Source organism: Natator depressus, chromosome 7 (genome assembly GCF_965152275.1).
Source record: "Natator depressus isolate rNatDep1 chromosome 7, rNatDep2.hap1, whole genome shotgun sequence".
NCBI classification, from domain to species: Eukaryota; Metazoa; Chordata; order Testudines; family Cheloniidae; genus Natator; species Natator depressus.
Genome location: NC_134240.1, coordinates 67429943 through 67454217, shown reverse-complemented (window position 1 = coordinate 67454217; position 24275 = coordinate 67429943). Strand labels below are relative to the sequence as shown.

The following is a 24275-nucleotide window of genomic DNA, read 5'->3' as shown; positions in this document are numbered from 1 at the left end:
TTAGTCTATCTAAAACCTAATTTGCTTTCAGTGATTGTATTCCTTTAATATCAGCATGGGTACTCCATTTTAGACGTCCCACTCTGACCAGAAGAGGAAATGAGAATTACTCATTCTTTATGTGACTAATGGACTGTCTTCCAAATTGCAGCATGCATTGTTTTACTACAAAGCCATGTAGCTTAACCCTAAAATGACCAGTATTAAGTTCTCAATGACACAAAACAGTTTTATTTTAACTACTCTGTAGCTTGCTCCAGTCCAACCAGAATTACTGTATGGCTTTTTGTTGTTGTTCTATATTCAAACGTTGTTCTATATTCAAATGTTCGGCAGCAGGTTGGTGTTGAGAGTAGCGTCATTTATCACAAACTGTGGATGTCCCACAAATGGAGCACTTAATTACTGCACGCTGGCCCTACAGCAGGGGGATGAGGAGGGTAAAGGAGGTTAACCAGACAGACTGACCCACCCTGTCAACTGGTATTCATCTCTGAGGAATCCACTCTCATCCTTGTCAGCGCATAGACACTGCAGCAGAGGTTGTGGAATGAGCACTCTGTGATCCCAGCTAAACAAAACAAGGTCCCTCCCTCCCTTATGGAAGGGTCCTATAGACTTTAATAGGAATTAAACCCTTCGGACTCTGTATTCTAAGAAGCTACAGAATTTAATAAAGAGGCTACAGTCTCTCTATAGGATATTTGAGCCATTTAATAGAATTCTGCACCCAATAATATTTTATTTTCAGTTCTGTAGGCTAGGTCAAAGAAAAAAGAAAAGGGGTATAGGGTGGGGAGAGAGGAGAACCACATTCTAGAGGACAGATCCTGTCCTCATTGAGTTACTGTGCCATTCCAACAGTGCAAAGCTCCCTAAAATTGGCTCATCCACCCACACAAGGGAGGCTTTCCCCTCCATGGGGGATCTTCAGGTGATGTAGACACACTATAGGAGCTCCTCCTGAGGAGTGGGTATAGTGGGTGGAAGTGGGCATGGCCAGGGCATTCTTGATTATCCATGGCTGCTACAATGGCCTTTTGCAGACACAGAAATCATGCACAAATTAGAGCAGCCTTCAGGTTTCTCTAATTTATTCTAAGGGGCTGGACCATGCACAGCAGCTCCAGAACTTGGAGAACGTATGAGACAACCACCTTTGCACTACCCCACCTTCGGATGTATAGAATATTTTTGGTTGTAGCTAAGGATCTGACCCTGAAGAGTTATTTTATTTTACATTCTATAGGCCTTTCCCCTAGGATGGAGGAGTTGTGACTCCAGCATACATTCATATTCACCAAGAGAAGAAAATGCCACCCCTTTCTGTTTTTCATTCTTTCCAGGGTGAAGAGGGTGAATGAGGGAGCACAGAAATAATACTCATAAATTGCTTGAATTTAAAGATTGGAATATAAGCACTGAAAGCCTTGCCTCTTACAAACAATAGTCAATAGTCCAGGAAGCACATTAAGGAAGTATAATAGCTTTCCCTGTGGACAGAGGAAAGCTGTTAGTTTGCAAGGGGGAATCTGCTCTTTGAATGAGACAAATGAAACTTCTTCTGTGTTTTAAAGAAAAACAGAAATCCTTCACCGGAGCTGGATCTCTCTATAAAAAATGTTTTTTTTTTTCCCATTCCAATCACAAACTAAACAGAAGCATTTAACAAATAAATAAATAAATAAATAAATAAAACATTGGGTATTCCTTCAAGAGGATATGAAAAAGGGATGCATGGATTTTAAAGAGTTATAACTGTATGGACACAGGAATCACAGTGATTTAGCTCTGTGAAAGTGACAGAGATGTTTATACAGGCCCAATCCTCTTTCACAAAACATGCCTGCATGTCAATGAGGCCTGTTTTGCGAAAGAGGATTCACTTTTCAAAAGTTACGCACTGCAGAATGACTCCTCGTTAGCTGGTTTTGTGGAGGGATAGATGGAGGGAGCTCAAAGGAATTGACCATCACAAACTTTGCCATCTTGCCTTCTTTAATGCATAGCAATGTACTCGTATACACACATACATGCCCTACAGCAGTACCAAACAAATACACTTCACTGCAGACGCTTCCCCTTGTGGAGAGGATGAGAGAAGAAACTACGTTACAGATGTGTAGCCAGATTGCTTAATCCACTGCTGCAAGGTGCTCAGATATTATGGTATAACAACCTGTATACAATAGACTAGAACGGGAAAAAGAAGGATGAATAGCTTCCTTAACCACAAAGATAAAGTCTCAGAGATTCTTTGAAGTATGATAGATTACCCTACCTACTTGTTGCTTTCCCACCACACTTCAGATCAAGTAAGCATCATCTGGCATTTGATAGTCAACCTGATATTGTCTTTCAATTTTTAGGTTAAAAAAAAAACCCAGAAAAGATTGTTGTTGGTGGTTTTTAAAGGATAAGGAAAAGCCACAAAGGTCCACAGTGAATTTAGAGAATATATAGTTTTACTAGTAAAACAGCACAAAAATGAATAACCTTTTTTGAGCAACGCTTTAATTATCAGGCTCTCCCCTTTGCTGGTGGCTTTTCGTAGGATGGCTCCTTTAAAAACCTTTGCTTTCCTTTCTGTTCCCATGACACCTTTCCTTTCACCTCAAGGTTAGCATTTCTTTTCTGCACTGTGGTCACTGATTAATGCCCTGACATTTGACCTATTAACTCCTACAATAACAAAACAAAAGACTGATCCTGCCAGTGCCCAAACTTTAAATACGATCTTTCCTGTGGGGTGATATTAGGTCGTCGGGATTTATGTGAAAAAATATGGTCCCTTCCCTCCCCCAGCCAATTACTTAGGTTTCAAGCTGTAAACAAGTGACTAGATACCTGATTGAACACAACTTTAAATAATCCAGAGTAACATTAAGATCAAGACCCAAAGCAGCTTGCTGAACAGTAAACAAGCTGCTGGCCAACTCTAAATGAATAAGAATATAGGAAAGCCAGATACAAAGTAGTTAAGTCTCTGTAATAGATTTCAGTAGCAGGCCTTCTCCATCTCCGTTACAAAATCAAAATAGAAAAGCATCTCTTAAATAACCTTCCCTTTTGTGGACAGCTTCAGGGAAACATTCACAGGCAATCAAGCCCTGCAATGCTCCAGAGCCGTCTGCCGTGTACCCAGAGCAGCTTTGCTCATCCTTGGGAGCCCTGGTTACGCCTGTTAGTTTTGCTCTTCATGTCGAACCTAATGAGAAAATGCTGAAAACAAATCACTTTGCTTTGCCATAGAAGCTTGAAGAACTCAAAGCTTCCAAGAGTGAAAAGCCAGGAGAGATGATAAAAATGAATGGGGGAAAAGGAAAGAGTGCCTAGTGATTAGAGAGCCAGGACACCTGGGTTCTAATCCCAGCTCTGCCACTCACATCATGTGACCCAAGACAATCCTTTCATCTCTCTGTGCCGCAATGTAAAGTAGAGAAATTGTAAACTCTCTAGGGCAAGGGCTAGTTTTTGTTATATTCTTATACAGTGTCTAGCACAATGGGGCCATTAGGCGGTACTGCAGTACAAACAAAGAATAAGAAGTAATGCCACCAGCTCACAGGTGGATTGTGAGAATCAGCTTTGAGCTTGAGCAGCACCTTAGAAGTACACAAGAGCATTAGTTAGATTCCAAAGGGATGGTTGTGTCAAAAGAGGAATTACTGTCTTGTTTGATCCCCAAAAACCCTACACCTTAAGGCCTCCGATTTCTTGTTTTTCAAAGAGTATTTGAAGGGCAGAGACCATGAAGATAGTACCTGAAAACTACATATGGTGTATTCCCAACTGGTTGAGAAGAAAATGTTTCTGTTTCTAGAATAAGGCTCGGTAGTGGAACACACTCGGAGCCAATTTTCAGCAGATGGTAAAGATCATAAGCTGATTCCAAGCAGGGCAGGAAGTGACTACCTTGGCTGCTCTGTGAAGCCTCCATTGAAAATGAGGAGCGGGTACACAAGCAAATATCAAATGAGGACAATCACAGAAGCAGCTACACCGGTTCTCTGACCGCTATAGGAGCATGAACCTCAACTTTAGACTATCACCTCTGCTGCTTTTCCAGCCAGTGTGCTGCACGGAACCTCTGAGCCGGGGGACACCTTTAGATGAAAAGCTGTTACTTGCACTATCAGCACTTTATCTACTGAACTTGTTCTACATCATCACCACAAATGCAGAAACAGCTCAAAGCAGAGACCAAGCCAGGGAAAGCCTGATACGCGTTTAATCACAGCTAAGCTATCTAGAAGCAGTGTAACCACTGCAATAGGTCAATCTGAGATAAACAAGGGCAATGCTCTTGAACCCCACTAAAGATCCAATTTCCCATCCATCTTCCTCCAGAGACCCAGCTGTTTTCAAGCCCATGTCAAATTGTTTTTGAGACAAGAAAATAACTTGTAGCCAACAGCACCCACCGAACTTGCACTTCTAACGATAACTTCAATAAAATTAGTGTCCCACATCTCCAGCCCCCTAGTCAGGGAATGATACCAATTCAGGCTCTGATCCTGAGAAGTTGGAAGTGCTCAGTGTCAAGGGCTTAAATGATCAGAGGCTTAGTGAATTGGAGCATTTGTGACTGAAATAGCAAAACTTTTATAGAGAAGGGATAGTTCTGCCAAAACTGCAGTCACTAGTTATTCAAGAATTCTGGGTGACTCCCAAATCTGGTTCTTTGTTTATTTCTGTTAAGCATAATGCCCCCTGGTACAATTGACATAAAACAGCAATAAACAGAACCCAGTGGCCAAAAGCTGAGATGCCTTCCACATCTCAACATATTACAGTTCCCCTGTCCCCAATCTGCTGAACATTCACCACCACCTAATGCTCTTCAGTGGAAGAAGAGAGCCCTTGCATTGGGACTCAAAGACCAGGCTCTAGCAATCCAATAGAAAAGCTAATTCCATTGGTTGAGATTTCCTCAAAAAATGTCCTATCTTTAAGCACCTATCAAAATTAACTTGATGGGCAGCTAGCTTGAGTACTAGAAGCAAAGTCCAACATCCATGTAAACCACACTCATGACACAAAAAGAACAGGAGTACTTGTGGCACCTTAGAGACTAACAAATTTATTAGAGCATTAAGCTTTCATGGGCTACAGCCCACTTCATCGGATGCATAGAATGGTACATACAGTAAGAAGATACATATATACATACAGAGAACATGAAAAGGTGGAATAAGAGGCTAATTAATTAAAATGAGCTATTATCAGCAGGAGAAAAAAACTTTTGTAGTGATAATCAAAATGGCCCATTTAGACAGTTGACAAGAAGGTGTGAGGATACTTAACATGGGGAAATAGATTCAATATGTGTAATGACCCAGCCACTCCCAGTCTCTGTTCAAACCCAAGTTAATGGGATCTAGTTTGCATATTAATTCAAGCTCAGCAGTTTCTCCTTGGAGTCTGTTTTTGAAGCTTTTCTGTTGCAAAATTGCCACCCTTAAATCTTTTACTGAGTGGCCAGAGAGATTGAAGTGTTCTCCGACTGGTTTTTGAATGTTATGATTCCTGATGTCTGATTTGTGTCCATTTATTCTTTTACGTAGAGACTGTCCAGTTTGACCAATGTACATGGCAGAGGGGCATTGCTGGCACATGATGGCATAGATCACATTGGTAGATGTGCAGATGAACAAGCCCCTGATGGCGTGGCTAATGAGATTCGATCCTATGATGGTGTCACTTGAATAAATATGTGGACATATTTATTAAAATACCCACACACCTAAAAACCAGCCGCTCTCAGTTTCTCTCCGTACTTTGCAGAGGCAGCGGTTTGTGTGCTTACCTGAGAATGTGGTTGTGGCAAGAAAGCATGCGTTTTGCTCTAAAGATTGTGAAGTTTGCTGGTGGCATTGCTACTACTGATCCACCCACAGAACTGCCACCTGCCAATTGTGTTCCTTGGGCAGAAGCCCCACTGGAAGTTAGTTATATACTGCACAATTAAAGAGAAAATTGGGTGTGGCTGCCCTTCCTGTAATTGTTTCCATGGACTCTGACCCCCTTCGATACCCCGTGGCAAACAGTGCCCAATTTATTCTTGAAATCACTCACGGTACACTGTGCTACTCTCTTCGTTTAAGTAGCAACCCCTTTAAAAACATGTGGCCTGAAGGCTCACCCATCCCTGTGGTTATAAGTCCATTGCTTGCCTATGGCATAGAGCGGTGAGATAATTTTATAGTGAAATCCAAAACCCGGCAGGCATCATGTTTTATTACAAACCTTAAAATTTGTGCCAGGTTCATAAGATTTTCATCATAGTTGGGCTAATTTTCAGGTGTCAGGGAAGATTTGATTATTGGAAGTGGAAAGTGTGTACAACTCAGTGGTTTGGGTCAAGCCAGGCAAGAGCAGTTGTGTTAGTGCAGTTCCATATTCAGCTTTTGGGGTTCATTCCAACTCCTGCAAACTCAGAGCAAAACTCTGTGGGTGTGAACCAAGAGGAGAGGTTTGAGTGAAAAGCCTAAGAATAGAAACTACCTAATTGTCTGAGAACCAAAACCGGAGTCTGAGTCCACAAAGCACATGTGCCTGACAAAGATGATGCAATTTTTTTTCTTTTTTATATATATCTTATTTTAAGCCCCCCCTAGTTTGTCCAAAGGGGCTCCCCCTCCATTTCCACACAGCCCCATCCATCCAAAACAAAATCCCCACTAACAAGTGGCATCTTCTAATGAGCAAATAAAGATCAGAAACTCCCGGATCTACACCCTCAATGGTAGGGAAATTACTTGTTTTATATTTGATTTTTGAAGAGATGAAAGGAAGAAAGAGAGAAAGCAATAGGACGGCAGCTACAGGGGGAAAACTTGAGATCTCTTCAAGTTGTACGGCTCAGGCAAGCATCAGGAAGTGCTGAAAGATTTCAGAAGGTGGACAGATTCCATTCTCATTAATGAAGGGGCCCCTGACTTCAAAGCCACCAAACACACACCAAGAGCAAAGGCATTATTCAGCTCTCTGGCTTGATTGAAAGCATGAGCCTGCTATTTACAAGCAGCTGATAGCTTTCCTTTAATAAGAAGTTACTGGGAAGTGTGCAGAGAAAGGGGAGGTAAGGATGGGTAGCAAAAACTCCAGCCCCTGAACATAGGGGCTTCTTTAACAGGATTTGCAGGACATATCCTTGGGATGCATTAAACAGCCTGGAAGGTAAGTGGTGATTTTTTTAAATGATTGTTCCACAGACACATGATTTAGGAGGAATCTTGTCTGTGTCCCGTCCCCCCCGTCAATCCTCATAATTTTCAAGCAGGGGTCAGGTGCTAGCACAATAAATAATTTTAACACTGGTTCGCAAACTGGCCATGACTGGATGCCATCTATTTTTAGGAAATGGAGGGGGGAAATACTTACTTAAATAAATAAAACCTGACTGTCTGGCCTGCAATATGCAGAAACTGCTGCTGCATGCCGCTTGACTGTTCTGACTACACACAGCCCTTAGTGCTACCGAGACTTTGTGTGCATTGCAAATGTTATTCCCTTAGCCATTTGCAATTGAAAATTGATGGGGGGTGATTATTAAAGGTATATAAAGCAAATAAGGTATGGGTATTTGCCATAGCAATGAAGGGATCCTCTGACAAGTGACTAGGAATTGGACTTGTCTCTCAGCTTTGAGCACTGCAACCCTTGCTAGGTCTGTAGGTTAAGAAGCCCAAACAGGCTTTTGTTTGTTCGAGCTTTAACTAGAAAGGTAGGCCAGGCGGTATTATATATACAGACATTCTTTGGATATATATTACACGCACCTTTTATGTGTACTCAGTTGTAGAGCAGCTGAAACATAGCAACAGTCACTTGGTGTGCATGATGCATTAAAGGGACAGCACCTTTGACTGAACTCGAGTTCATCTGGACTCTTTCCCCTTTGCAGTCCACTGCAATTAGACTTCACATATTAATATCTAAATTGGAGGGCAGGGGACATGGATCCCTATATTGTTTTTTTAAGACTTTTTAAGTGTCAGATAATAAAATAAATAATAATAATAGCAGTGCAAAAGGAAGTGAATTTGCACTGCTGTTATTATTTACACACTTGATCCTAGCTGGTTTGAAACGGATGAATTATTTATTCTTAAAGCCTTACCATGATTTAGGAGCAGAGCAGTGGTGCAGTTAAAGCTAGTGTCCTCATCACATTCGTAGCCAGACCTTTTGAAACCAGCTCCTTCAGCCTATGGACCACTTTACAGAGGGAGAGTTGCAGAAAAGGACCATCTTCCCATCCCAACGCCCTTCAATAGTTGGTTATCAAACTATTGCATTCTACCAAGCGCCACTCAGAGGAGCTCAGACCACAGTTTGAGGACCTGACGGAAGCCACTAGCTCATATCTTCTTTAATTATAATACGACTGGGTGTATTGACAATGGCAATGGTGTGAGATTCATAGGCCATACAGTTTGCTTTACCTGTAATGTGGCTATATTATTGATCACAGTTAGGTTACAGTTACCACACACACACACACACACACACACCCCTTTTGGTGGTGGTCCTGATCTCATTCTAAACGCTCTGTGAACGTGCATGTGAAAAAAATGCAGTTATATTCACATACCCTCAAAGCAGTTCCTCCACTACTCTTCGGGGCTCCCTTTGAGCACCAATGTGCATCTAGTAAGCCACGTGCAGGATCTAGCCCTAACCCTGATAAAAGCCCATGAGGCACATAAGTATCCATTTTACAGCTGGACAACTGCTGGCACGGATCAGCCCGAGCCAAAATTTTCAAGAGCGGCCAGTAATTTTGAAGGACCAACATGAGACAAAAGAGGCTGGATTTTCAGAGCCACTGGGCATCCGCAAATCCCATGGTCCTCAGCCCTTCTGAAAATCCAGCGAAAGTGATCTCAGGTTGGCCATCAAAAAACTTGAGGTGTGCAAAAAATGATAAATGACCTCTTTTGAAAACATGGAGCTAAGTAACTTGTCTAGTGGCACAATGAAGCTGATGGCAGAGCCAGCGTACAACCCAGAAGCCCAGTTTCCCAGTGCTTACTGTACCTGGACCACATTTCCTCTCCCAGGTATTATGTTTGAATCCTAAAAGCCTGCTCAGGAACAGACGTGACAAGAAGCTTCCCCCCTTGTGAAATTATGAAAACTTCACTTTTCTTTCCATGCTTTAGTTTGTCAAGTGCCAGACACTACAGAAATATTTAAGCCAAACAGGAATAGATTTTGTTCTACTCTAGCTAGTCACATTTCCTGGGACTCAAGAGAGTTGATAACCTTGTCTGCTTACCTAAGAAAGTCAAGTCGAGTGGGTGGTACAGAGGCAAGCTGCCTGTCAATCCAAGAATGGGTTAAGTAGTTCTTGGGTGGGGGGGGGGGAAGGAGACAAAAACGGGGGCTGGTAATGCTATGCTATTCTCTTTTTGGCAAGCGAGTAGAATTATAACTGGCTGGCTGTTAGCACTCGGATCTTATTGAAGTTGATCAGTTTGTGATTCTGGTTGCAGCTGTATTTTGCTAGTGCTTCATCTGCAGAGTGGGAGATATTAACAGCCTGCACTTCTAACAGCTTTGTCTATTAACTCATAAATTAAGCAGAGGCAGCCTGATCATAATCTGAATAGGAGACCACCAAGGTGAATCTAAATTCTTCATGTGCTGGTGATTTAAGGCTCAGTCTTGGAATGTGCTGAGCACACTGTGGCCGCAATCCATTACTGTACTTAAGTACATATTTAATTTAAGCAAGTGGATAATCCCATCGTCAGGGTTTACACACCCTAATTTAATTTTTTTTTTTAAAAAATCAAGGTTTCCCATTGCTTCATTACTTCAGTAGTTCTGCTCATCTAGCCTAAAAGTTAAGCATGTACAGAATCAGACCATAAAGGTCAAATGTTTTCTCACCATCCAGGGATAGAGTTGAAATGAAGATGAAGCTGTCGTATTGGAGCTGCATAAGCAGTGAAAATCACCAACTTTTAACTTGAAAAAGTTGTTGATATGACTTTTTAAAAATATCTATTAGATCAGTTTAGTTCTTAACGTATGACAGTATTTAGTATACACTTACATTTTCTCCATCATTTTCATATACTGGTTTATTATTGTAGGTTTGCTCATAAGTTGTTTGTTTGTTTGTTTTTATTTCCAGAAAAGGATTAAAGTATTTGTTGAGTTGGTTTCACCCACATAGAACTGCAGTCTTGGCTCCAAATTCCATTTGATTTACAAGAAGGTGTGTGCCTTCAAATAAAAAATATATATATACACAAAAGAAACCCCAGGAACTCAGTGTCTTTCAATGAAAGTCAGCCTGAAGAACAAGACGAACTTTAGGGCCTTAGGCCTGTCCATGAACTTTGCAAATATCTGAGTGAGATTTTTCAAAGCGCCAAATAGCAGTTAGGTACCTAATTCCCATTGAAAAGCAGTTTGTCAGTTTCACTGGGAGTTAGGCACTTAGCTGGTATTTTGGTCTACCAATCTGGCAAGTGACCTCTTAAGACATTCATTCTTAAAATTTAGCTCAAACTGCTTTCCACCCCTCAGCTCTGGATAGTAATTTCATGGCATCCTCACTATGTGGAGTCTCATCAATGTGATGTGGAGTGGGGGGAGGAAGGAAAGGAAAATAAGGCAACAAAGCGTTGATGACTGGGAGTGTTCAAAAACATCTGGAAAACCACTCTGTGACCCCCGCCGCCCTACGCTTCAGAGGCCAAGCATTGTATATACAACTACTTTTATAGCACTAGCACAAGCCCCGCTAGCCCAAGTCTATTGACCCTGGCTGGGAAGCTCACTCTAAAATGCTGTGCAGACACACCCCTAGAGGAAAAACATCACTTCTTGGATTAGGATTGTCCTCCACTGGGGGCCTGATCCAAAGCCCATTCAAGTCAATGAGATTATTTCTGTTGTCTTAACCGGGCTTTGGATCAGGCTCTGGTTGCAAAGGGTTTAACATGATGACCTGTAAGGTCCCATCTAGTTCTAACTTCTATTATGAAAATAAATCATGTTCTTTACTTTAATTTTTGGTAGACTGCCTGGGAGGTGTCCCAATGCCACAAAATAAAAATTTCATACTTTAAAATGCATGTGCGCACACATACACCCCATCACCAAAACACTGATTGCTGGCAAGATGCTCTTTGATGTGTGAACGAAAACAACAATTGAAGACATTCCAATTATCTGCAGTTCAAAGTTAGGCCAAAATTAGAAGCACTTATGAATAATGCAGTAGGTTTGAGCAGAAGCAGCGGTGCTGAGCAGAATAAAGATGAAAGAAAGTTTAGGATAGTTGTGAACGTGCAAAATAGGTAAGCAACGCTACTTGCTCAGACAGACATATTCTGGCTTTCACACGCCTTGCTATATCATCAGTAGTTCAATTAACTAAACACATGTCAAATCCACCTTTGAGACAGATTATAAATGACTTTCAAATGCATTTGTGATGTTTTCAGGATAGCGTCTGAAGCAGCATTTGTCTGGAAAGCTTCCTCTGACTTCACTGTGTGGCACATTAGAAAAAACAAGTGTGTGCGTCTTGAGTGAAAGTTCTGATAGTTCATCTGTCAAAGATGTATTTCTTGAGAGGTCCACTAGTCAGTAGCTAAACTGATGGGCCAGATCCTCAGCTGGCATTAAACCATGCAGCTCCATTGACTTCAGAGGAGCTTTGCCAATTTGTAGCAGCTGAAAATCTTACCCATTCTCTTTAGTCTAAGGAAAGGCATGCGATCATTTCACCTGAAGATAGTCATGCTTCTGGATAGAAACGCTCAGGTTGCTGGCCATATAATTTTTTCAGCGGTAGACACAAGGTAAACAAATGCTAGAATACTTATTTCACTGTAATTTTTCTACTTCACATGCTGTATTTTGTATATTTCATGACAGAGACTGGACCACAGAACAGGAAGATAGTTGGATAGACTGTGGCTGAGAGAGGATGCATCTGGTTAAGATTTCCTTAAACTATTTATTGTACCCTTTTCTGAGACCTGCTTTCAATTATCCTTCTTGTAGCTCCACAGCTCATTATCACTGTGGGCAATATGAAGTAAGGCTTCCTGGTGTGAGGCCAAGATTGGCTATTAGGCAAAGCTCATCATTACCTTATTGATGAGGGTCATAGATATTCACTGAATTCACTCCCCTCTCTTGGGTTGACATCTGCACTGCTATCTACAATCTTGTTGAATTCCTATACTGCCTGTCCATCACTTTGACATCAATTTAATTTGCTAGCATTTGCAAACCAAGAAGATAAAGAGATTAAATAAAGGAGTCTCATATGCTCAATGTTTTCAGTAGATCCCCATAGCCTTCAGTAACTAATGGGACTTAATCAAGGAACAGATTCACTAAGAGCTTCAAAACAATTACACACAGTTCAGACACAAATGCATGGAACAATGTTTATTAGTAAACATATTATCTTTATAACTATTACTGCCCATGATATTTTTTTAATGCTAGGACAAAAGCAGTGTCTTCATTGGTCTTAATAATTGGCCACCAATGCAAATACAAATTCAGCCCATTGGTCTGTGCAAGCCAATGTACATATTGTTTTAAAATTACCCTTTTTGGGGGGAAGGGAGGCGCCTGGATCCAGTCACTCCATTGATAACAGAGCATTATCTAAATCCACAGGAAAACCTAAGATAAGAGCTGAACTTACATAGGGTTCATGTATCACTCCTCTTCAGTATTTATAGAAAACGTGAAACATCACTAGCTATGCACTCTGGCAAAATACTATCTGAAAAGCATAGACCTTGTTTTCATGGATGACTTGAACAGAAAATAATAGCTAAATAGTCTTTGATAGATATACAGTGCTTTTCATCTCCAAAGATCTTCACCAGCACAGGGCCTGATCCTGTAATGAACTCTGCATATGCCAACCCCTACTGAAATCAGTGGAGCCCTACATAGGCCTAGGGGTTTCCCTAAACAGGGCTGTTTATTGCAGGATTAGGGCCTTACAGGCCTTAGGTCATAAACATCTCAGGGTAAGAATCATGTCTTCCCTTGTTCTTATACTACCTGACTGCACTGGTGGAGCACAGAAATAAAGCTGCATAAAAAAGATTATGTCTTCAATCCTTCATATGCAGCCACTTCTGGGGTGAAATGTAACAGCTTTAGCAGTCAGTAACAACACTACACAGCAGGGCTTCATTCTTCAAGGCAGAGCCTTGAGACAGAGCCATACACAGATCCTAACTGACTTCAGTAAAAAGGGAAAGCATAAGGATTCCATGCAGGCACAGGGGTCCATCCACACCGAGCTATTTGCAAGATTGTGGCCTAGGTTAGGACAGAAAGGGAAAAAAAGATTGACATAACCTGAACTGCAAGGGTACATTTTTTGATAGATTATGGTCCTGATTCTCTACTGCCTGACTCCAGTTTCATGCCAGTGCAACTCCATTGAAATCAGGCCCTAGAAATATAATAGAACTATAATGAATGTTTGGTTTTTTTCCTTAAGTGAAGATGACCTTGTCTTGCATAGCACGGAATCTTACAGAATGCCTTAAATTTCCACAGACAACCTTGGCTGCCTCATTGATGGGCTTACTGGTTATCTCAAGGTGTTGCTGAGAAACACTTGTTATAGGCAGAGTTCTCCCTTTAAGAAAGTATTATTGCCTGTTTGCTATAAGAAAGTACCTAGAACAGTAAGCTATAGCCTCTCCTATTAGCCCTGAACTCTGCAAATCATTTAATGTCTGTCTACAGAGCGCTTTTCTTGAATTCACCCAATTACGCCCTCCCCATGTTTAAAAAAGGATAGGTTTCATGAATGAATTTGAAAAGATGGCTGTATAATGAACTGAATGAATTTAAAAAGTAATCCGTGAATAGAGCCATATATTTTTGCTTCTTTCCCAGGGTCAGGGTTTTAGCAGCTCAGCTCCCATTGATTTTTAATTGGATAGCACAGCTAAAACCCTGTACAATGTTTTGAAAGCACAGGAGTTCCTGACTCATCTTTGTTGCGCCAAACATTCTTTGGAACGAGTGATGGAAAGAGGTTTGGGGTGAAAAACTGAATTATCCTGTGAAGAGTTCACCTTCAATAGACCACATTTAGATTTTCAGCAACAGTTCTCAAGTGGTCGATTAGCACTGCATAGTGCTCAGGTTATTACTATTAAGAGGGGTTGACAGGATTGTTATAATATAGAGGCTTTTTAGAAGCATCTCTTGCGCAAACAGTGGGGCAAAGAGATTCATTTCTAAATTACTTCCCTGCAGATAGGTCTTATAAGTAGTAAGTGTGCAGTAGAGCCACACCTACACCATAAATGGTAAATCAAAGGGGTGCTGAATGGAATGCTCAAGAGATTTGCAATGGGCTATAAAGCCTCTTACCTCTAAGCCAGTAGCTCAAATCTAGCCCAGAATGGTAGTACCTGAAAGTCATTACCATTAAGTGACTATCTAGTTCTATTTTATTTTATTTTATAAAACACCTATCTCCGTGGTATCCAAGTGACTTCCCTGAGAAGTAAATACAAAAATCTCTTGCAGTCTACCAGCAGGAACAAGCTAATAGTTACTGATTTGGGTTTTAACAACAGATGGGGGGAGGGCAGGAAGGAAGGAAGTTGGTCTGTTTTAAGGGGCTAATTTAGGGAAAATTAAGTCAAACAGATGGGTTCTGAATAATACAGAGGTTTTGTTCTGAATGAGTTGAGGGTGGCAGCCATTCTCCTTAGTGCCGCTTAGTGGTTAAGTGAAATGTGTTTAATGCTGTCAGTTCCTAATGGACAGATATCCATATTGCAACCATCACCACCACCACCACAACTGTCTTCCTACTGGCAGTCTCAGAGAGACAAGGGGACTGGCAAACTATTAAATATGAACTGCCTTCTCATTCATAGGGGTGAGGCACCTAAATGGGGAGTATAGGGAAGCCAACACTGTTCCTGGGACCCATTCTGTAGACAGAGAACTATAGCTTCCAGACCTGCTGATCTGGCATCTTTCACCAGCATGAAATCTGCCTTTCAGTTTGTTTTCAGATAAAAATAAGTTACCAAAGTGCACACAGAAAAAAAAGTCACCTTTACAGCTCCCTAGCCCTGACGCTAGCTGTGGATCAGTGGAAAGTAGAACAGCTCTGAGACTGCTCTAGCTTATGCCCAGCTGTCTAGGGCCACAAGAGCTTTCTAGTGTGGCTCATCAGAGACACAGGGAACCCCAACTATACACTGCTTACTCCTAGCAAAGCCTCCTACTCTGCTGGCTGAGATGGGAGTTCAAAGCATGAATTACCACATCCGCTCTACATCCATTCACTGTCTTCCTGTACCAGGGAATCCTCCCTCAGATGCTTAAGGTGGCATTACAGTCGCTTTGCACCATGAGAGCCTAACAAAGCCGCTCTAAGAGGGCTGAGAATCTGGCACCAGGGTGTTTATTGGGCTGGTACTGTACTCTTGAACTTAACTCTATTTCTTTTTCCTAGCCCGTTTTAAGTCCTTTTTTTACTGACCAGCAGCTGAACAGATGTCCTGTAGTTCTAAAGCTGAAATAAGAAAACTGGGAGTACATCTTTAATATAATATCAGAACAAGTCGCCTTGACTTGCAAAGAAAGAGTGAAGAAAGAACTAGTTCAGTAATAACTGTATCCTATGGACACTTAGAGCATTCCACCTCACTGAATAATAATCTAGAGGCACTGCTACTTGAAACTGCTACAGCTAAGTGTCCCAGAAGTCAATACTAGCAATCAGAGAGTGGTGCAATCCTCAGATTTTCAAAGGTGGCAGCGGCAAGGACAAGAAAGTTCCAAAGATAAGTTGTTTTTCATCAGTTATTTAAGTTGTGACTTAATCCGCAAAGAGCACGAGGCAAGAAAATATAAAAATAGCTGCAGGGGAATAGTGAATGTTGCTTGTTTGTAGTGCAATTCTATTTATTTCCTGAAACAGACACACCACTATGCAGGGACTGGCCCAGTGTAGCTCAAGTATGTCAATTCATACTTAGCTCATCCGATGAAGTGAGCTGTTGCTCACGAAAGCTTATGCTCTAATAAATTTGTTAGTCTCTAAGGTGCCACAGGTCCTCCTTTTCTTTTTACGGCTACAGACTAACACTGCTGCTACTCTGAAATTCACTTATTGAATTATATCAAAGCTGCTTCAATTTCCCTACAGAAAACAGCCGTTTAGTTGGCTTCACCCCACTGGAAAAGATTCAGTATGGTTTTACCTTTAATAATGTTCCATCTAGCAGGTGTTTAGATATATGGCTGGCCGTCAGGAAGGGCCTGATCCTACAATGAGCTCTCTGTGGGTGGTCTTCTTCGTACAGTCCCTTTGAAATCAGGAGGGCTCCATGCAGATGGACCTCTGCACTTGTTGCAGGCTCGGGACAGGAGCTTAGACTGTACTTGTGGTTGGTAGTCACAGAGATGAGAGATAGTGACTTTACCCACTTTAAGAACAGGATATGGTCTCCTAAATTAAATGCAGTGGTGGCATACAGTATGTATCTCAACTCAACTGTGCTGTTGTAAGACCAAATTGGCAGGGGTCGGGCTTACTCAAGGCATGGTGATCAATGTAAATTCATGTTACCTTTTTGAAAGATTAGTTCCTTGGATGGGTGACACAAGGCTTCCAAGTTAGATGCTGAAGGACTAATTAGATACTGGTTTGACCAACAAAACCAAGATGACACGGGGTGGGTACTGTCATTTGCTACGTACAGCAGAAACAGCTGAAAATGTGGTGTTAGAGTAACGGTATGATCCCCAAGTAATGGAAAATGCAAAAATAAATCTTTGTCCCCACTCTCAAATAAACCTCACTGAGCAGTTTAAATCTGGCCTGTTTCTAATCAGCTCATCCTACCCAAGTTGTGGGTTAGTCCACTAGCTGAGACTCTGATGACCTCTCCTAATATTACAAGTGGAATGAATTTGTCGGTTACATCAATCTCTAGTAGAGATTTGTCCTGATTTAGAAAAACACGTACCCAGAAAATTTGGGCTGACTGGCAGTTACTGCTCAAGAAAAGCTAGACTGTACAACAAGACAAGCACAGCTAATGCTCCAGAGCATGCTTTTAGTTCTGCCTTTCATGAGCACTGAAGTATTCACCCATTTTGGGTTTTTTTAGCTGCCTACAATAAAAAAAAGGTAAGCTAATAAGGAATAGCTCCTATTCCATGCATTTGATGTGAGAAGTATTGGCCCTATTCTTTCCCTTTGTTTTTTGTATTGTTTATTGCCCTGTTGCTGATGGCCATAAAACGGTAGAACCTCTACACATTGTCCTCTGTTAATTCTGACTATATACGGGGATATACTTAACATTCCATGTGCAAACAGATAGTTGAGGCTATCTGGGGCCATTCTACTAGATGTCTATATTCATAGCTCAGTGGTTTGAGCATTGGCCTGCTAAATCCAGGGTTGTGAGCTCAATCCTTGAGGGGGCCATTTAGGGATCTGGGGCAAAAATTGGGGATTGGTCCTGCTTTGAGCAGAGGGTTGGACTAGATGACCTCCTGAGGTCCCTTCCAACCCTGATATTCTATGATTTGTATTAAGTGCCATGTATTTTTCTGTGTGTCTATGTTTGTGTGAGAAAAATTGGGTAAGACTGGCCTTGCCTATGGCAAGGTGCCCACATCATGAACATTGTCACAACCACACTAATGAGCACTTCTTTTGACAGTCTAACCAGTGAGCCACGTATTGAGTGGGCATGGACGGTGAACTACCCACTCATTAAGGCTGGTTTTCTGTCAAAACTGTTTTGACAGAAAATTGAGATTTGACTAAGGGAAAATGTTCATGAAAAATTTCTGCTTTCTCTGGAAAATTCTAGTTTTCTTCTGCCAAAACCAAAAACTTGGTTTGCCAAAAACTTTGGGTTTCCTGATGAAAAAAAGTCAAAATTTTCAACCAGCTCTATTGCCTACCCTTAGAGTCTCATACATCCTGGTGACTGGTCAATAGCACCATCAACAGCTGTTAATTATCCCGTAAGCAAGGCCATTCCAAAACTACCATCGCAACTGCATACATTTTACTGCTTACTAAAGAATAGCAGTAAAACAACAAAAGGGTCAGGTTGGGTAAGCATTGAAGGGTGTGAGTAGACTATGGGCCCGATTGTGATTTCTTAGCTGAGCTGAGCCCTTTGTGGCTGGCCCATTACAAGTTGATTTGCAGTAAAAGGAAAACTGGGCACAATCAAGCTCACTTTCCATGCCATCTCTCCCCCTTTGGTCCCTTCCTCTTCCATGGAGGCAAATGATGTTACCCTATGGCATGTGTATGTGCGCTGTTGTATGAACTCAGACTTATTTACTGAACAAGTCTGTGTATGGAATGTTACCAACAAGTGACTTGAACAGTTTAGTCGAGAAAGGCTCTAAACGTCATATTTCAGAGACTCGCCTTGTAATTAAGGTTGTAGCCTAAGTTCATTGTTAATGGATCTCTTGGTAATTACTTGCTTTTCTGAAATAGGAACAATTTATGTACTTTTGCTCAAGTGCATTTAAGTAAATTGTTTTCAACATACTGTTATTCAGCTCTTAATCTTTTATGAGACTGTTAAAAAACAACACAAGCTTTTCCTTCATTAACTTCTAATTATATTAGGGATGGGTTATTTTTCCCTTCTAAAAGAGGACAGAAAGGGAAACATTCACACCGGTACAAGAAGAAAAATTTCACTTTGGAATCAACTTTTAGCTCACTCTTTTACCAAAAGTTTTCTTTTTGAGGTTATTATTTCTTATTTCCATGTCAGTTGACACATCTGAGATTGAGACCCTATTGTGTTAGGTGCTGTACATACACACAATCAGACACAGCCCCTGTCCTGAAGAGTTTACAATCTAAACAGATAAGGCAGACAAAAAGTGGGGGAAAGAAAACATTATCACCATTATCGTTTCACAAGTGGGAAACTGAGGCACAGAGAAATTAAGCATCTTTCACAGGACAGCTGTGGCAGTGTCAGGAAATGAACCCAGGCCCCATGAGTCCCAATCCAGTGTCTCCATGACAAGGTCAGCCTTCCTCTTAACACTTGTGTTCTTTTATACTTTGAAATTAGCCAGTATAAAATAGTCTGAAAGTATCTTCTGGCTGAGAGAGTCACTCCTACTGACTCACCCAGAGGCAGGAGGCTCCTCTTTTACTTGCTTGGTACAAAATGAAGGGTCTGCTTCAAGTCCCCTTTATGGTAACATGCAGGACGTCCACAAAAATAAATCTAGCTGCCACTTTCTTGGTCAATCTTGCTCTCATGTCTGGCCACCAGTGTCAAGATGCAATCACTAGGAAACACATCTTTAAAGAAGTTTATAGGTTGTTCAGGAACAGGATGGCTGTAATGACAACAATTATACTTAGGCATTAGCTAGACTTCTACATCTGCAGGTTTCAAATGCTGGTTACAGGCAGGTAAGTGTCCTCACCCACATTTTACAAAGAGGGATGAAGCAATTTACCCAAGAGGACAAAGTAGGTCAGTGGCTGGGCTGCTAATAGAACCCAGGTCTCCAATCTCCCAATACAACTGTTGCCTGAAGACAGAGATTCCTCGTTTGCCACCCCAAGACTGTGAAATGAGGTTCTAAGGACCATCACAAACCTCACTACCTTCCACTTTAAATGCAAGGCGCATTTCTTCTACCTTCTCTTCTCTAAACACATGCATAGCAATGTGTGTGCTCACGTGTATATTAAAACAAGATTCCAAGTCACACATTCCACTGCACACACTCCACCCGCGGGGAGAGGATGAGAGCACCATCATGTGACAGATGTTAGTCACCTTGCTTAATGCATAGAATCATACAAGTGTAGGACTGGAAGGGACTTCAAAGCCAGTTTTTTCAATCTTTCCTCATAAATTATGTTTTCTAGACCTTTAATCAGTTTTGTTGCTCTCCTCTGGACTTTCTCCAAATTTGTCCACATCTTTCGTAAAACGTGGTGCCCAGAACTGGACACACTACTCCAGCTGAGGCCTTATCAGTGCAGAGTAGTGTGGAAGGATTACTTCTAATATCTTGCTTACAACACACCTGCTAATACATCCCAGAACAATGTTTGATGTTTTTGCAGAAGTGTTTTACTATTGACTCATATTTATCTTGTGAGAAGATGCTTGGATACTATGGGGATGAGCACAGAGTAAGACCCAATACAGTACAGACCACCATACCTCAGCTACTCTGTCCCCTTGTAGGAAGCCAACTCTCATTTTGCCTTTAATGTTTTATGCATCTAGAGCCAGATGTCACCTGGCTCCTGAATGGGTATGCATGTTGGTGGGGTGCCTGGGGGGGGGCGGGAAGCGGGAAGAGGCCAGAGCAGCTGCCTCCCCTAGCATACCCATGCAGGGGCCAAGCACAGAGTCCTTGCACTCAGAGAGCAAAGGTGAAGCTACTATCATTAGGCACCCCAAATGAGGGGAGACAATGACCCCTTCCCCTTTCTCTCAATGCTCATGTAGTACTGGGGCAGTGACTGTCCTCCCCCTGCACAATGGAAAGCTCCAAAAGGCGCAATGCCTGGGACACATGCCTTTGGGGCTGTAAAGCTGTGCACTCCCCTCAGTGAGGCACAATTCCTCTTACTGATGAGAGACCTTCCAACCCAGATCTGATCACATCTCTCGTGTTATTAGCAAGCCTGAGTTGTTTTTAACATTAATTGAAGCTGAATCTTTTGTTGGAGCTTAATTAACTTGGTGCATTTTGTTAATTCTAACTGGCAAGCACTGCACTTGGTCTCAACATCCTTTTGCACAGGAAGGGAGAGTGGATTAGCATAGGACAGAAGCAGGTTTTGGAAAAAAACCATCTTGTGCATTCACTTTTTCATTGTTAGTGCTACTGGGTGTAGCTCTGAGTATGGAACTGATTCTCCAATGCGGGTTCTTACTTAGGAATGTTTTCCAAGGGAAATAATTTGACTGCTCTTGTTGATTCCACGCACTTCCTATATCCTGCTCTTGGCAGCAATTTATGCCCAATGCTCAACAGGAGGATAAAAGTCCATGTCCAAAACAGTCATGCAACAAAAATATTTGGAATGGGAAGCATAAAACCTGACAAATAGAGAAGATGTTGCAGACCAGCCAGCAAAGCCAAACAAATACCTTTCTGCATCCCTGCTCACAGTCCAACTCAGCTATTCCTCTTTCCTTTAACTGGGGGGAGGGGCAATTATTTTGGTCACTATGACACACTCATAAACAACTTAGGAGGGAGAGTCTCCTCTTGATTCTGATGCACTATTACTTTGTTTCACAATGTTACCAGAAGACCATGCTGAATGCTCACAAGTAGGTTGGAGCTGTACTTTCTAATTGTATCACTTTATACCAGTTGATCACCATACTTTTAACAGAGGCCTTAACATGATAACAGAACATAAAAATGGCCACACTGGATCAAAACAATGGTCTTTAGATCCCAGTATCCTGTGCTCCAACAGTGGCCAATGTCACATGTGTCAAAGGGAATGAAAAGAACAAGGCAATTATCAACTGATCCATCCCTGTTGTCCAGTCACAACTTCTGCCAGTTAGAGGCTTGGGGGCACCCAGAGTATGGGATTGCATCCCTGACCATCTTCAGCCATTGATGGACCTATCCTCCATGAACTTATCTAGGTCTTTTTTGAACCCTGTTATAGTTTTGGCTTTCACCGCAGCCCCTGGCAATGAGTTCCATAGGTTGACTGTGTGTTTGTGTGAAGAAGTACTTTCTTTTGTTTGTTTTAAACTTTCTGCCTATTAATTTAATTGGGTTCTTGTGTTATGTGAAGGGGTAAACAACACTTCCTTATACACTTTCTCCACACCATTCATGATTTTATAAACTTCTATCATATCCCCCGTTAGCCATCTCTTTTCCAAGATGAACAGTCCCAAGTATTTTTAATCTCTCCTCATACAGATGCATATCCTGTTTCATATCCTTATTTTTTTTTTGCCCTTCTCTGTACCTTTTCCATTTCTAATATATCTTTTTTGAGATGGGGCAACCAGAACTGCACGTTGTATTCAAGGTGTGGGCATACCATGGATTTATATAGTGGCATTATGACATTTTCGTCTTATTATCTATCCCTTTCCTAATGGTTCCTAACATTCTATTAGCTTTTTTGAATGACACTGCACATAGAGCGGATGTTTTTAGAGAACTACCCACAATGACTCCAAGATTGCTTTCTTGAGTGGTAACAGCTAATTTAGAACATCATTTTGTACGTATAATTGGGATTGTGTTTTCCAATGTGCATTACGTTGCATTTATCAACATTGAATTTGATCTGCCATTTTGTTGCCCAGTCACCCAGTTCCGTGAGATCCCTTTGTAACTCTTCTCAGTCTGCTTTGCACTTAACTAGCTTGAGTAATTTTATATCTTCTGCAAATTTTGCCACTGCACTGTTTACCCCTTTATCCAGATCATTTATGAATATGTGGAACAGCACTGGTCCCAGTACAGATCCTTGGGGGACACCACTATTTAACTCTCTCCGTTCTGAAAACAGACCCTTTATTCCTACCCTTTTTTTCTTGCCTTTTAACCAGTTTAACAGTCTCCCAGCATGTTATAAAGAGGACAGCAATCAAATGTTCTCCATGTCCACTGAACTTAGGACAAGAGGTAATGGGCTTCATCTGCAACAAGGGAGATTTTCGTTAGCTATTAAGAAAAACTTTCTAACTATAAGGATAGGTAAGCTGTGGAATAGGCTTACAAGGAAGGTTGTGCTACCCCAGTCATTGGAGGTTTTTAAGAACAGGTTGGAGAAACACCTGTCGGGGATGGTCTAGGTTTACTCGGTGCCACTTCTGCACAGCAGGCTGGTCTAGATGGTTTCTCAAGGTCCCTTTCAGCCCTACATTTTTTGTGATTCTATGTTTCCCTAAAGCTTTCAAAGCTTTTTGTTTCCTTTCAAAGCTGGTTTGGGGCTGGAGCTGGCCCAGGCAGACTCAACATGCCATTTACAGTTTTGAAGTTTGGGACAGCAATGCCAATATTCCAGTTAGTATTGAAAAGAGACCATAAGTGAGTGTTTTTCAGAGACAGAGATTGCAGTGGTTATACAGCAGATTGGGCATTTTCTCGAAACACCATCCCATTGGAGGTGACAAATTTCAGATCTGCATTGAAATAGTTGGCAGGAGGAGGGAAATGATTATCTGACCCTTGAAATCTCAAGGGGTGGGGTTTTTAAACAGCTGTCAGGACTGGCCCAACTCTGCTTCCATTGAAATTGATGGTAAAAACCCCCATTGATGGCAATGGGAACAGAATTAGGCCAAGGCTGGGTGCTGCTGAATATCCCATGCCCTGGATCTGCCCGTTGCTAAGGCTTGCTTTTGAATATCATCCAGATGTTGATCGTGGGCACCGCTTCCTGCCCCAAAGAAGCCACATCTTTTTATATCGAGAGCAAAGAAATGAATCAGCAGTTTTGTTTGGCTAGCACAATGCCACAAGTCAGAAATGCCCTAACTCCATCTGCCACACTTGCGCTTTGCTCGGTTATCTGATCTTCCCCGTGGCAGCCCCAAACTAGACAGCATCACCGCACAGAGCATATGGTGGTTGTTTTCAGCCAGTATAAAAGAGGCTGAAGTACTGTTGTTCTTCCAGGCTTCTTAAGTTTCTGAAGGAGAAAAGAGGTGGGAGGGAAAAGGTACTTAGCGGTCTAACCTGTTGGATGTGTTAAAGCTTCTATAGAGGAAAGCAGAGGGTGGGCTTTTCTTTCAAAGCTTGTACAGTGAACACACAAAAGCCAGCCCCAGTAAACTCAGCTTCTTTTGAATTGGACAAGCTCTCTCTCAGCCAACCGAAAGCTGAGCCAGGGGCTGACGTCAGAGCCAGCCTGGAAAGCTGTGAGCTTTCTGGTTTTGCTCAGATGAACCTGAGGCTATTTAGATCTAAGCTGGCGGGAAGGAAAGCTGAAGCCAGAGATATTTTTTTCTGGCAGGTTGGAGCTGCAATGGCTGGCTGAGACTTTTATACTCTGGGAAAGCCATCGGGATCTTACAGACCGCCACGGCTTATGTACATATTACAGAAAAAAATGAGGGTAAGGGTTCAAGATTTTCAGTTATGGGTATTTTTGTTAATATATATGTTAGTGGTGTGTGTATTTATACATGTACATACATTAATGGCAAAGCTAAATTTTGATCTCATTTATACTAGAAGATGACTGTAGTTACTCCTCTGATTTT

The 24275-nt window shown here is 41.7% G+C and overlaps 1 protein-coding gene across 4 annotated transcripts in view; it reads left to right on the top strand.

The window, feature by feature from the left end:
* The window catches only part of RASGEF1A (RasGEF domain family member 1A), a 252548-nt gene that overhangs the window by 191998 nt on the left and 36275 nt on the right, over positions 1–24275 (top strand). Inside the window, exon 1 of one of the 4 annotated variants that reach the window (XM_074958698.1) lies at positions 23958–24127. The exons of the other annotated variants lie outside the window; for them this stretch is intronic. Within the exon in view, the coding sequence (XP_074814799.1) occupies positions 24101–24127 (27 nt within the window). The 5' untranslated portion in view covers positions 23958–24100. Of the gene's footprint in view, positions 1–23957; positions 24128–24275 lie in introns of those variants that run through there. 4 annotated transcript variants of the gene reach the window in all.